This window comes from Protopterus annectens, chromosome 5.part0 (assembly GCF_019279795.1).
Source record: "Protopterus annectens isolate FY-2018-M chromosome 5.part0, PAN1.0, whole genome shotgun sequence".
NCBI lineage: Eukaryota > Metazoa > Chordata > Ceratodontiformes > Protopteridae > Protopterus > Protopterus annectens.
In genome coordinates, this window is record NC_056735.1 from 1,848,287,103 (window position 1) to 1,848,302,356 (window position 15,254).

At 38.1% G+C, this 15,254-nt stretch overlaps 1 protein-coding gene across 1 annotated transcript in view; it reads left to right on the top strand.

The window, feature by feature from the left end:
- ATP7B (ATPase copper transporting beta) overlaps positions 1–14,833 on the top strand; it is a 649,813-nt gene extending 634,980 nt beyond the window's left edge. The window contains exon 21 of the mRNA XM_044071673.1: positions 13,840–14,833. Within this exon, the coding sequence (XP_043927608.1) occupies positions 13,840–14,119 (280 nt within the window). The 3' untranslated portion in view covers positions 14,120–14,833. The remainder of the gene's footprint in view (positions 1–13,839) is intronic.
- The last annotated feature ends 421 nt before the right edge of the window (positions 14,834–15,254 follow it).

The following is a 15,254-nucleotide window of genomic DNA, read 5'->3' on the forward strand; positions in this document are numbered from 1 at the left end:
AATCACCCATGATTAAGGTGATGAACTTGACGGCAAGGGAATCCAGTAAGTCCAGGTATGTGGCATGTTTTTCCTGTTTCATGCTGTGGGACCTACAGCTAGCTATGATGTGGTAGGAGGTCTTTGCCTATACTTAATTGAACATGGAGTAGCTCAAGAAAGTCATACTGTTTGACCAGTCTCGTGGTGTACTTATCCTTAATGAAGATGGATACACCTCCCCCTTTGGTACTTTCATGATCAGTTTGGGGTCTAAATGTATGAAAGGTGACCATGCCTTCCCAGGCTGATGGATATTGGATCCCCTTGGACTGACACAAGAAACTAAGCCAATTGTTAAAGTCAATAATTTTTTGTTTGTGTTGTGGCATCAACCTTGGAAAAGGTAGAATGCTGCTTAAGGTTATGCTTTTACCTGCCTGTGACACATAATCTGAGAGCTCAGTCATGTCTCTCTTCATATAGTGCAGTGAGGAATGTCTCATGTCATTGGTCATTCACCCCCCCCCCCCACATGGACTATGACAGAGTTATACCAGTTCTTGTGGTTGAGTGACTAGAGGGGTCCTGACACCTGACAGAGAGCTAACTGTAACCCGCTCCTTAACCAGTCTGGTGAGGGGAACATCTGTGTGTCTCATAATGGAGTCAGCTATGACCAATACATTAGGTTTTATGGTGTTATGTCTTATGGGCTTATTTGTTGAGACAGTAGTGTGTGTTTTTATGTGTTGTGCGTGCTTTTTTTTTTGCATTGCTATGTGTGTAAGTGGTTTCCATTTGTGAGGCCTGTGATCCATATATTTGGCTTCATGTGTTTTGTCCTTATTTAGTGTGGGAAGATTTTTGTGTGTGTGTGTGTGTCTGTGTGTTGATAATCTGTTTGGCATTTAATTTGCCCTTATGTGATTGTCTTGCCTCCAATTTCATAGTGTAATTACATCTCTCACATAAAGTATTTGTTTCAATGGTAAGTGGTTGTCAGTATACATGACACAATGTCTATCAGGCTGGCCAGAGAGATGATGCGAAACTGCCCATCCATGATAGCAGGCTCTTACTGTATGTTTTATTAGGGAAGAGAATGGGTTCATTTGACAGTCCTGTGCTGGTAAGCACCAAGACCACAAGAGGGACCTATACTTTGTGTAGGCTAAGGTTGATCAATAAGGCAACGCTACTCAGTGCGCAGTTGAGTTGCTCCTAGAGGAATAGAAAGAGTTTTACTGATAGCTGTTTAGGAAACAACTGAGCTTCTAAGCTTTTGCGTCTACACAAGGGCACTGCTAACCATCTCTGTGAGAAGAGCAGCACCACACAAACATGAGGCTTAAATATGAGCAAAGGGAAACATGTTTTAAGCTAACTGCCAATCAGGAAAGTGCACAATAAGCTTTCCTCCAGCAATCTGCAACTCAGACAGGTCAGATCAGCACACTTCTGCCAAAAAAACACCTTCTTAATGTAGAATAGCTAGTTTGGAGACTGACTTTAACAAGACCACACAAACTACCTATAACAACTCTGCAACTAACAGATGCAATGTAATGCAGTGTAATTAAATGCTTAAAGCAGCAGCAGACAGTACATTTTTTTAGGAAACTGCTAATCTTCAATCATAGTATATAAGTGAAGTGCAGAGAGATACTTAGAGCCCTTTTGTGTGCTTCCCAGCTGAGACAGACCAAGTAAAAACCTACTCCCACTAGATGAATAATCCCAGTCCTCTTAATATAAAAGCATGGTAAAGGTGTGTCTGGAGTGAAATGCTACCAAAATGCTACCACAAACAAACTTAAATACACAGATACAGCAATGTACTTTAAACACATTGTAAAAGTGTGATTATTCCGTAAAAGTCTTCATTTTGTATAAATGAGCCAAGAGCCACTCAACTTCACAGAATTTATAAAGGCACTAAACATCAAAATAAGCTGATTAGTAAACCTTCCAGCCAATAAAACTTCATGCAGAAATCACAAGCTTTTCCCCAACCTAAACATACCAGGCTACCTCCCAGTGCACCAGATGGAAAATCCACAGACCTCCAGATATAAAAACAAGTGCTTGTTAGAGTGTAAAAATACACTACATTATCCAGCAGCTAGCTAGTTCATGAATTCAGATCAAGTAAATCAGTAGAACAGAAAATCAGAGCAAAGTCCACCTTTTTAATGTAAGCACAAGGAAAGGTAAATTAATAATTCAAGATGTCAACAGTAGTGTAGAAAGGGAGGAGCTTATTAAGATCAATTTACGGTAGGCATGGGCAGATTAAAATCACCAGGTTTAAAAGGCAGATCAATGAAGGTAAAAGTAGGTGGGAAAACTAGCAGGGAATCACCAGCAGCGCTTTAGCTTATGCAGAAAAAGACAAAGGGCCATAAGTTCACTGTGTATTTAAGTATCACTCAAAACAATTTAACCAATGAAAAAAAACACGTGAAATGTGCAGCCTAACTAATTTAAGTGTCTATCTCTCACAAAGAACAAAAACACCAGGTCAAGAAGATTTCTTAAAAGAATAAAACAAAATGAAGCAGGTAAAACAGAAAGCAGCATCATCACTCACAGACAAGAAAATAAAAGTTTACTTTCCTCACCCAGTGGAGAATCACCAGCAGTGCTTTAGTTTGTGCAGGCTTGAAATCTTTTCAAAGACAAAGGCCCAGAAATTCACTGTGTATTTAAATATCACTCAAACAATCCCAATGAAAAGGCATGCTTTCCTGTAGGGAAAAGGGAATTAAATCAGCTAAGCAAAATATTTCCAAGTAGATTGCTAGCTGTATTTTGCCATGCATTAGTTAACTGCCATGTGAAAAATGCTGTTGTTAAAGGTTAAAGATCACCTCACCAAGCAATGCTAACTCTGCTTTTTTAAACAGAAATGTATGTATTACAAACATTTGGGCTTCAGGCATTTGTTTGCTGATTCAAATTATCAGCAAGCATTATTGTTTGGGATGTGATTCCAATGCTCAGACCTCCTTTGAGTCCTTGGTGCTTCAGATCTTAGCCTTTTGGGTCATTTTCCTTTTTCCACTCCAGATACATGAGAAATATAATAATAATAATTATTATTATTATTATTATTATTATTATTATTTTATATTGTTGCAACTTGTTCTCAAAGGTTTTGACTGTAGAAGCTCCAAAATCAAGTATAACAGATAGGTGCCTGCTGTAACAGTTGATCTGTATGGACGTTTTCTCTTCTGGGTGCTTATTACTTTTTGTCTGTCCCACCATGTCTAATAGTCCTCTGTAATTTCAGAAGGCTCTTTTCGTAAGTCAGGCAAGTATTTGATTTATTATGTTGCTGTATGCTGTGTTTTTTTTCTTTCCATATTTTAGGCTATGTCTATCCAATGGACTGGCATCTAAATGAATGGTTCAGAAATTATTCATGCTGTCCTAGCATAACATGTGATGTCACAGTATGTCCCAGATGTAGGAGAATTCACCAATGATCAGAGGGGAGTAGAGTGGGAAATACTGATGAGGTAAAGACAGCCGAACATGAAACTGTAAGTTACCCACTATGGAAGCCTTCCTTTCAGAGTGGCTAACATACAGAGCATGCATGTGTCATTTACTTTACATTGCTTGGCAATTTTTCTGACAATGAGGCGTCAACAGAAATTATATTTGTTTACTTATTTAAGCACAGACACCCAGTGTTGAACTGTTACTCTATCTGCTCTGAGAAAGCCATTGTAAGTGCAGGATACTGCAGAAGTATTCTGAGAATGCTGTCTTGCTGTGGAAATGAAGTGCAGACTTAGAGGTTAAGGTTGTGTGATCAGTAAATTAAGAGAGTCTGAAGCAGTTGCCAAGCATACATTTTCACTCTGCATTTTATTCTCGTGTCATGAAATTATTTTTGCACTTTTATTTCTTAAGTTATACTTCCTTAATATTCTTTGGTGTTGAGTTTTGGGGACTTCAGGTATTGCACCAATCAGCTAGGCTGCAGTCTCATCCACTCCACTAGCACAATGCATAAAATCCGCAAAATCCCACACAAATTAAAAAAAGCAAGCAAATTGGACAGTATAATGGAGTAACAGTGTGGATTTTGAAATAAAGAAAATACCAGGAAAATAGAAGCAAAAGAGATCACCAAACGGAAGAGCCTGACAGCACAAAAATGGCCAAGGCACTGGAGGTAGACAGAAGCAGACGGAGCAGGTGATAACAGTTAAAGATGTGTTCATGGAGCTATGGAACCAAAGGAAGTGAATGAAGGATTGCAATAATACATTAGGGAAAATGGAAAAGCCATAAATGAAGTAATAGAGGTTGTTAATGAACACTCCGACATGCTTCACAATATAACCAAAAATCAAAAAACAGGAACTGAAAGCCAATGTACTGGCTTCAGAAGCCCATTTTGACTATGTAGAGACAGCACCGACAGATCAAGAGGAGTGGAAAAAAGGAATAATTTCAGAATCAGTGGTATACCAGAACATATTGAGGGCAGAGATTTGAGGTCACTTATTAAAACTCAGCTGGCAAAATAGGTTCAAACAGCAACAGAAAAGATACAGTTTGAAAGAGCACATCAGACATCCTGGATGCCAACTAGACAAACCCTGCATGCCCCCATATCAATTTAGTACACTTTTCTACTTATGAGGAGAAAGAATATTTTTTCAATGTTTTGCAAACCGGAGCTAAGATTAGCCAGTGGCAAAGCAAGGGCATACATCGATCATGGTTACCTTGCTCCCAGGAAAAGGAAGAGACCAGCATGCATTCCAGTTCAAAAGCAATGTAAAATAAAGGACTATGAATATAAACATTTATACTCGGCAATAATAACTCTCCCTTCCAGATGGTTGTAAAACCTTTAACACTCCACAGCATGCATTAGTGAACTGAGAGGGACAGCAGCAGCAGGAGAGCACAGCACCTACACCGGGGCAGAAACTGTGGGTCAAGGAGATGAGCATCAGGTTCCAAAAGGTACAGGGATTCAAAGCACAGAACTCTTCTTACTTTTTACGAAATACAACATTTTGAGGGACAGAGCACAGATCATAATTTGTCTCCAAATGGAGATGGCTAAGGGAGCAACGATGCAAATGATTGGCAATTGCTCGTTCAAGCTGTTGTCTCAGTTGTAAATATAAGATAGCTTATGTTCATATAGTTTGGAATGTGAGAGGAACAGAAGTAGGGACTACAGGACTTAATGACTCACTGAAAGAATTAAAGGTATTATTTTCACTTCTTTGTCTAGGGAGATTCTATTTCTGAAGAACATTACAACTCTTGTAATACAGGAGAAGAGTTATTAGGTTTTTTGCTAAATAAGAATATTTACACTGTGACTTTGGGGTTTCCAAATAATGTTTGCTTCTATCAGAAAATTATGGAAATTGTGCACACAACCCAGAGATCACACAAGAGTTAGTATGATTGTAAAATGGTCGAAGATAGTCTATATTACAAGAGCGAATGTTTAGGTGATCCAACACCTAAACATCGAACTTGTAATATCATAAGCAAAAAGCAGCAAACGGGCAATTTAACGCAGGGAAAGATTTCTCTTGGCCATTTGCTGGATTTTGCTGTTTTGTCTACTGTAGAGTGATCTCACAGTTGGTATATTTAGTTAGGGGAGGTGTTGGGGCCACAGCCCACCACATAGTTTGGGTGTTAAGTTATTTTTTTTTTATGTGGCATCGACGTGTTTTCCTATGCCGTTAGACATTTTTGGGTTTGATATTATAAGTTCGATGTTTAGGTGTTCGATCACCTAAGCATTCGATCTTGTAATATAGACACAGTCAAAGATACCGATACAAGAAGAGAGCAGTTGGAGGATAGTAGATCTTCCACTGAGTTAGCTGTACAAATCAGAAGTGGACCACAACATCAGACTACTGACAAATGTCAGTAAATATCTTTCTTCTTTTGATGCATTGGTCTGCCTCAGCTGACGATTCTAAGTATATAAGTTAGGCTATTTGAAACATTTTATCAGAAAAGGAAGGAATACTGTTACAGCATACCCTTGAAGGAGCTGTGCTTATGTCTTGAAACAAACTGTAGTATTAGTAATATAATCACCTGAAATCTTAAAGGTCAAAGGCCAGAGGTTGGCAAGGAATCATTCAGAAGTGGCGAAAAGAGGCTAAGCAGTATGATCTAAGCTCAGTGGATGGCAGAATTGATTTGTGGAGGGTCCAGTCTCTGTCTAGTGCCTCCTAAGTTTCCACCCAGTGGAAACTTAGGAGATGATCAATTAGTATATTGAAGTGAATGGATGACCCATACATTGGAAGTAAGGTGATGTATATAGATAATGAAATAAAGTACAATTGTGTAAGTATACTTACCATAGCAGTAGATGTTCAAATGAGCACTTCTGCAGTAGCCTTAGCTATATGGGTTATATCCTGCCAAAGATATAACAACCAGCCATCTTCCAAAGCTTCAGGACACCTTCCATGCACCCAAACTGTCAGTCAGCTTGAGCTGAGCTGACTAAAAGGACAGATTTGGACTCCAGACCCTTTAGAACTTTCCTGCAGTTGAAGAAGAGCCCTCTTCTGCTGCCTTTCAAAAACTGACAAAGGGGTTAATCAAAGCAATTACAGAGCAGGAGGTCAGGAAGGCAATAATTTACACAGAAGAGAGGGAGGTCCCTTGGTCTAGATGGTATCCCCATAGCAGTCTGGGAGAAAATTGGGACCAATTTGGAGTTGGAGTAGACTCACCTCCTTAACATTGTATTGAATGAGCGGCAGATGCTACGGTCATGGAAACAAGGCATAATTGTGGTTATAGGTACATAGGGCAATAGGTGCATAGTATGCTGACAACCATTGCAACCTTTATATGCCTAGCTAATCATTCCAAATGTATCCTGCAAGTTTATGCACATTTCAGTTGTTGCATGTGCATAGTCAAGTACACACCAGAAGGAGCATTGTACTCAGTGATGGCCATGATGAGGGCTGAATATAGTGGAAAGATGACTTCCTTGGACCAAGATCTCATGCTCTTGCATATAAGTCTAGCAACATATAATGATTTCCTTACACATGTTGGTCAAAAGTCAAGTTATTATCTACATACATATCCAAATCCCTGACTACTGATTCTGCTCCTAGGGGTGTGTTATTGATAAGGTAATTCCCTAATGTGTCTGACTTCCCAAAGGGTACTATTACACATTTATTGGCATTGAATTTCAAACCATGGTTTTCGCACCAGACATTTGTTTGTTATAGTCTTTCCTGTAGGATTGTAGTGTCTGGAGGGATTCTATGTTCCTAGTCTGCAATCATATGCAGTCTTGGTCAGCCAGAGGCCCTTGACATTGGCACTGACATCCAAGAAGTAGATGCCAAAAAGGAGGGGGCTCAGCACATAGAACTGAGGGACTCTGTTAGTGGCCAGCCTCTACGTGGAGGTGGTCTCCCCTATCCAAACTTCCTGGGTCCTATCTGAGAGTTGGCTGGCTGTCCAGCACATAATACATGGGTTTATGCCTACATCCATGAATTTATTTACAATGTCTGAATGTGCTGATGTATCAAATGCCTTAGACAGTTCAATGTAGACTGTATATACTGTTTTGCCATCTTCCATTGTTTTGATGATGTTCTCAAAAAAGTCCATCAGGTTGAGTAGCCATGATCTGCCCTTAACTAAAGCAAACTGGGTTGGATCTAGTGTTTGAAGGATATCTCAGTCCTTATTAATCTTTTCCCTGATAATAATTTCCATGGTTTTGCATATTTCTATGCATATTACATCTAGTCAGACATAAGGGTCTATAGTTGCAAGGGTCTGTTGATGGCCTGCCCTTGTGCAGAGGGATAACCATTGTTAGTTCTCCATTCACATGGAATAAAGCCATTCTGGAAGCTATGGTTAAACATTTGTCCCAGCTGGTCACATTTCATTTAGGAGGCATCCTAGAATATCATCTGGACCCATTGATGCAGTGCCTTGGAGATCTGCTCCTTAGTGATAGTTGGGGGGGGGGGGTTATGATTGATTGTATTTCCTGAAAAGGGAGTAGCTGGGGGAAAGAGGAGAGGTAAAACTGTTCCTTAATTTTTCAGCCAGCAGATTTGTTGCTTCTTCCAGCTCCATGTATGTAGCTCCATTTACAGTCAGTTCTACACTGAAGGTAGGGCATCCCATTGCAATATTAAACCATTACTATTATATTTTCTTGGCCATATTGGTGAAGAGGTTAGCACCAATAGTAGCAGTGCTGATACATATAGATCAGTGTGGCTTTGGAGGTAGAAGGCCATTGACTACATATTGTGTATGCTTCTGGTTATCTATAAGGTGGTTAAAAAGGGGAAGGATTAGATGGCTGTCATCTCCTCAAATAATGCATTTGATAGAAGTGATTGGCAATATTTATTTGCCATGCTAGACAGCATGGGGTTCTGTGCTCAGTTTACTTTGGTGTTAACAACCCTTTATTAGGGAATGAAAGCACAGGGAAAAGTGTAGCGAGGATTGTTGGCACCTCTCAAGCTCCCCAAAAGAACCAGACAAGGCTGCTGTCTTTCAACATTGCTTTTGCACTATACCTGGAGCCATTGGTGATATTAATGCAGTCATATCTGAGTGGGTATATGTGGGGAGCACTGGAATTCAAGCTGACTTTATATGATGTTGGCTTTATGCCAATGCTCTGCAATCCCCATAAGAACCTAAAATGTCTGTTTGACATAGTCAGGGATTGTGAAGAGTTGCCAGGGTATAAAATAAACAGAGAGAAAATAAAGACGATAGGAAAATGTGTTAAAACCTTTGAGAGTTAAAGATAAAATACACAGGAATGTGGGTGGATTCTTTGGTCAAGTGCCTGAGTATATGGTTAGAGCAGAAAAAATGAACAGTCAATGCAAAACATACTAAAAGCTACTGGAAGGTTCAGTATCCATCTCTGCAAGTAGAAGCAATTAAATATGTAGCTGAATCAGAGGGTTCAGGTAATGCAGTAGCATTTTTTTACCCAGATATTTTGTACTTAAAACAGTCCTTTAGGTACCAGCCAAGTTAAATGATTGTAGGGAAGGTGAAGAACTGGATGAGAGATATTCTACGGATTAGAGGAAGATGAACAGTATGTTGGGACAGTGTAACACTACCAAAGCAAAATGGAGGACTGGGCGTGCAGGACACACCCCTGTATATAATGCCAATTTAAGTGACATTTTGTTTCCAAGTAAATATGTACATGGCAAAAATCTTTCATATGAATTTTAAAATAAATCACTCATAAAAGACAAAGGAAAATAGATTTTTTTTATTCAAGGTTTACCAGACCCTTGAGAATTATTGTTTTTTTAAGTCCAAAATGGAAATTCAGAGTCCTTAAAGGCAATACATGTCCAGTTGTGTCTCTAAGTGTAACTCCTGTTTCTTCTGTACTTCTGTTACTGTTTTCATATCAACATATATTCTCTGTTAGTCGACAAACAGGATTTACTGTAGTCTTAGTATGAATTTTAGAAGATTTTCTTCCTGTTTCCTCTGTTTTATAAATGAGGGTGGGGTAGAAGAAATTCTCATCAGCTTACTGTTTAAATACAGCATCATCATGTGATTTAGCCAGAATCTTTCAGTAGCAACTGCTGCAACAATGCATATATTCAAGAAGTAAGTCTTTGTTCCATCTCTGGGCTACAGTATATTTTACAATGGCAAATGTACAGGTATATACAGTTTTAAAAATCTGCTTTTACAAATTATATTTTTCGAAAAGGAAAGTGCAACAGCCTGTGCCAGTAGTATCCAGAGATAAAGCCCGAAATATGGCCCATGTAACCCAAGTTTGATTAGAGGCTGTGGAGGTGGATAGTGCAGTCATGTAGGATGGGCATGTCTATTCTGGGAGGAGGGAGAATGATTGGTAGACATCACGGTGAGCTCTGTATTGAGACAGGTCACTAAGATAGGTGTGAGATCATTAAGCTTTGTGTGCTGGAGGGCTTGGAGGTGGGTCACTATAAGAGCCCAGGGTGGGCACATCATCAAGCCATTCTTCATTGCTTTCCCACCAGAACAACAGATGTCAGCAGACTGCGAGGTATGATAGGGCTTGGGAGCACTGAGCACCTGTCATGTACATGATTGCTGCCTGTGTTGTATGTCTGATGATAAAAATTTATTAAGATATATCTGGATGTTTCAATTGGCACTGCAGTTCCATGGCAATGAAATAAAATAAAACAATATATTAATGTGTGTGTGTGTGTGTGTGTGTGTGTGTGTGTGTGTGTGTGTGTGTGTGTGTGTGTGTGTGTGTGTGTGTGTGTGTGTATGTGTGTGTGTGTGTGTGTGTGTGTGTGTGTGTGTGTGTGTGTGTGTGTCTGCATATATGTGAGTCTCTGTCTTTGCCTCTGCTTCTGTGTATGTGCCTGTGTACTTCTATTTATACGTCTGTCTGTCTGTGACTCAGCAGCAGTGTGTGTATGTGATTTAAAAACTTGCAAAACTTATTTTTTGATATAAAATACTTAATCCAACAACAGTTACTTCATCCAACAACAGTTACATATGCCTGTTTGCAACATTAGGTGGAGGAACTATTTTTCAAAATATAAAAAAGTATATACTAATAAAAACAAAATGCAAAACAATTTAACTGCTAGTCTATTATCAAAGCATAGTGATGGCCTCCAGGGTAGACACTGTGAGGGAAATAATGGTATTCGGTCGCACAATACCCCTTGATAGTCCATTATTTTCCTGACAGCACCTACCTTGTCAAGCATTATTGAATGCTTATGGCCAATTACTCAATTGCATAAATAATAGGGGAAAAAAAGTATCAGAGACTGCCTTCAAAAAGGGAAATAAAAATAAAGTGACAAATTATAGACTTACAGATCTGATCTGCTGTCATCATTTAAAAAAAAATTTAGAGAAAGGTATTGCTATTCAATTGCTATTCAATTACATGACCAAAGTAATAATACTTACTTATTTTCAATGTGGCTTCAGAAAATAATTCCCTTAACAATGAAAAACATTTTGCTTGAATGGATACGGCATAACTGTAAGCTCCTAAAGTAAAATAAGTTTTATTTATATAAACCACTCTAAAGCATTTGATATGATTGACCATATGGACTTATTTTATGCTTTACAGAATCTCGGGGTTGGGTCCTGATGATGATGATGACTGGGATATTTCAGGTGGATCCTGATGCCGTTGTTTAGACTAGCTCATTTTTTTGTAATAGAAGTTGTGCACAAACCTAGGAAGTACTCTGGCAGTAAGTAGAGTGAGTTAAGGCTCTGAGATGTTAATAAGCTGCTCCTTGTAGGTACTGGGTTTGATTCCCTTTGTCTTCCTTGTGGTTGTAAGTAAGCTCTTTAACCAAACAGTGCTTCTATATTGCCCCTGAAAAGGGAGACATGCCCTTTGGTATGCCTGGTTAACAAATGCAAAGAAAAAATACATTAGGCCTATATTATTCTTTTATACTTCTTAAAAGAGAGGTTCCTCAACCATCATTTGCAAGGACCTTTATTTTTCATTCTCATCATGAATGCCATCAAGGCATTACAATTAACCTCAACATATTAACTTACACTGAGTATATCACCTTGCTTTCTAGCAATCAGGATAAACTCCAGGACTGAATAATCACACACTGAGCCTGCAGATTAAGAAAATAAATGTTTCAGAAAGTTGAATATTTAGTTGACAACAGAATAAACAGTAACTGAGTAGACTGTTTTCTTACTTAGGTATAAAAAATAGTAAGTTGTCCTTTAAGTAACATACTGACAAACTAAATAATTCTGTTCTCAGTAAGCTTGCTAGTTTGTTTTCTATAAAGGAGTGTTTGAACCAGCAACATAGTTAACTCATTACCTGTGTCTGTTTTTGTTTCAGCAAAAAGTTAAAACTTGTATCTAAAGTTGATGGAACATATGACAAGTCATCATTATGAAATACACAGGGAAATTAAACCGGTGTCTCCAATCAATAGATTTAATTATTTTAATGTTTTTGTATAATGCATTTCACTCAGTCTTTCCAGAATCATGTTTAACTTTATTAGACTCCTCTGCTTAGAGGGCCAAAAGATATGCTCATGCTTCACACTGATTTGCTTATTTTTAGTAAAGCAATACTGTTGAAAAATCTTTTTCATTTAGAACAGTGATTTTTAATTAAAAATATTTTAGTAATGTTTAATTTATGGGTGCAGGAGTATGTGTTTATACATTTTTTGGTAGTTTTCCATTAAACCCCTACTACTTCGCGCTGCTGTGTTTTGCCGCTATTTTGTGAGCACTTTGGATTGCCTTCTTTCCTACACCACTGATGAAGATGAAGATGAAAAAAAGAAAAACACACTGCTAGAGTTGGTCAGTTGTCCAGATTTTGGAGGGATGCACTAACTTGTTTTCCAACATTTGCACCATCCCTCCTAAAATTGGGAATTATTTTCAGAAATTCTCAGACATCAGTAACAGTACTTAAAAACTGCTACTAATGTGGAGCCTTCTTCCTAATTATTTTGGGCTTTGTCTTTAACTCAACATGCAAAAGCTGAGAGGTGGTCAGTTGTTGTTTGTCTTTCGGCTTTTCCCGGTTAGGGGTCGCCACAGCAAAACTCCGGTCTGCTAATGATTGGCAGTTGGTTTTTATGGTGTCGAGTTGCCAGCCCGATGCCCAACCTTCAACGAAGGCACGCCCATTCAACGCATGTCTTTCGAACTTCCACTCGACCACGAGGAGGACATGCAGACTCCACACAGAAGGCACTCCCAACCCAAGCAGAGAATCAAACGGGAGAACATCTTGCTGTGAGGCAACAACACTACCACTGCACCACTGTGGAAGTGGTCAGTAAATACTTTAATTACACTGGCATATTACAAGAAACCTGTAAACAGTATACAGTGTGTAGTTTACATATTCATAGTCACTTTTTTGAAAATATGTAATTTAGCAACTCATTAAAACATCCCAGATGGGTGAAAGCGAAGGTAAAACAAACAGACTGCTACAGAGATTTCTCCTTTGACCAGTTACGGCAGTATATAATCTTATGCCCTTTAATATACAAAACGAAGAAAATGTGTTTCATTTCTAAACTCTAAATTAAGTGGAACACAAATATGCTCAACTGATTACAGCTTACCTTCCTTCAGTACTGCACCTCAAACAAGAAAGAGTACTTAATTAAACACATTGACCACCAATCCTACTGTATACTTTCAGTTGTTAGAGTCATTTAGCCAGCACTCTAACCAAATGAACAGCTATCTTTCATTCCCTGAAGAACCAGCTTAATAAGTCATCTGTCTAAAATGGGCTCTGACACTTGTGACTTGAGGCACCCACTCTTTCAAAGTCTTTCATTTTCACTTTAAACGGTTAAAAAAAGCATTTTAAATCTGCTTGCAAAGAACATCTTGCTGCAAAATAAAACTCAGTTTTACTACTAATATCCAGGTATCACTTTTTTCCTTTACTAAATTGTTGAATTAGGTTTTCCAGACTTGCAGAATAGCGGCAAAACACAGCAGCGTGAAGTGGTAGGAGTTTAATGGAAAAGTACCGATTTTTTTAAAGTTAACTGACTATTAAAATATGCATTTTTTTACGAATAACTATTGCAGTCTGAGGTGTCCTGTACCTTGCCATCAATAATGCTTCAGTACATCATTGCATTTTCAGTTTTAGATTAATGATGAGGAAGCAAATCTGCAGAGATACTTTGCGGGTCTACCTTAAACAAATGTGTAAATCAATACTGGCATGTGTCATACTTAGGTCAAAAAGCTAAATGTTCAATTATTATTTTTCATGCTTTCGTTTAGGTACAAGAAACCAGACCGTGAAAAAGTTGAAGCTATGGCCCATGGTCAAATGAAGCCACTTACACCATCTCAGATTAGCGTGCACTTTGGACTTGATGACATCAGACGAAAGGAATCTCCAAGGTTAAGTGTCTGGGATAGGATAAGTCGAGTCAGCCAAGTGTCACTTTCTTCGCTCACATCTGACAGGAGATCAAATCATAGTGAAACAGCAGAGGTACAACAAGACAGACTGTCGTTGCTGATGCTTGGAAAAGACGAAGAAGATGATTTTTTATGACAGAGATTCAGAAAGACCGATGTGTAGAATTTTGCCAAAACCTATTCACACACATTTTGTTTGGAAAGCCATGATTTATGTTGTATTTGCAGTTTTGTATTTTCTATGAACAATCAAGAAACAAGTTAACTGAAGCATAAGGTAATTTATTGTTAGGAGAATATTTAATTGCATTATTAAAGTGATGACTATTTTAAATACACACTTGAATGGAACTAGTGTTCCAGTTTATCAGTGATATTACATCTTATGAAAAGAGTATTTAGTCAAACAATGTCTGGCTCGGGCAAAGTGGGTGAGGACCTTGTCTTCACCAGAGATAACATTCCGAGCTCCCACTGTACATGTGATGTCCATTGTGGTATAAGATGGACTAGACACATAGGCAATAGCATTCCTGGCAGATATATCCAAGGCTATAGCATATCAGAACATCACTGCAGATCTTCACTCACTGCAAGATAAGAGTGTTGAAAATAAGTGCTAGGAGAAACAGGCCCGGCTTCCATAACTGCTGACTCTGGCAGAGCAATTAAACCCAAGAGGTTTTGCAGGGGACAGGGAAGATGTAGGAAAAGGAAAGACTAAATCAATCCAGAAATAATTTATTTTCATTAACTGGACAGTCATTAGCTAAGGCTCATGTGAACCATATCTATACAAGTATGAAAAAGATGTTAATTATTTCACTAAACTTTTGGAATAAATGTATTTTAATAATATTACTGTCATGTCTGAAACTGCTTGCAGAAAATTATGATATATATATATATATATATATATATATATATATATATATATATATATATATATATATACATAAATGCTTACGGAAAAATCATTGTTGCATTGTTGAACCAGCAGATGTAACACATTGCTGTGCTGTAATACTGCTACTGTTTTACTACCAAAAAGAAAACAAATCAGGTCTCCCTAAAAATAATGGCCATTCTGATCTGAATGCATAAATACTGATGTAAGAAGATCTGAGATCTCAAATGGACATTTCTGTGACCTAGTACTTTATGCATTACTCAAAATGGCAATTCTTTTATTTCATTTTTTTTTTGTACAAGCATTTTCTTCTTTTTTTCTCTTTCCCAAACTCTTAAGAAATGTGCATTTTTTAGAAAAG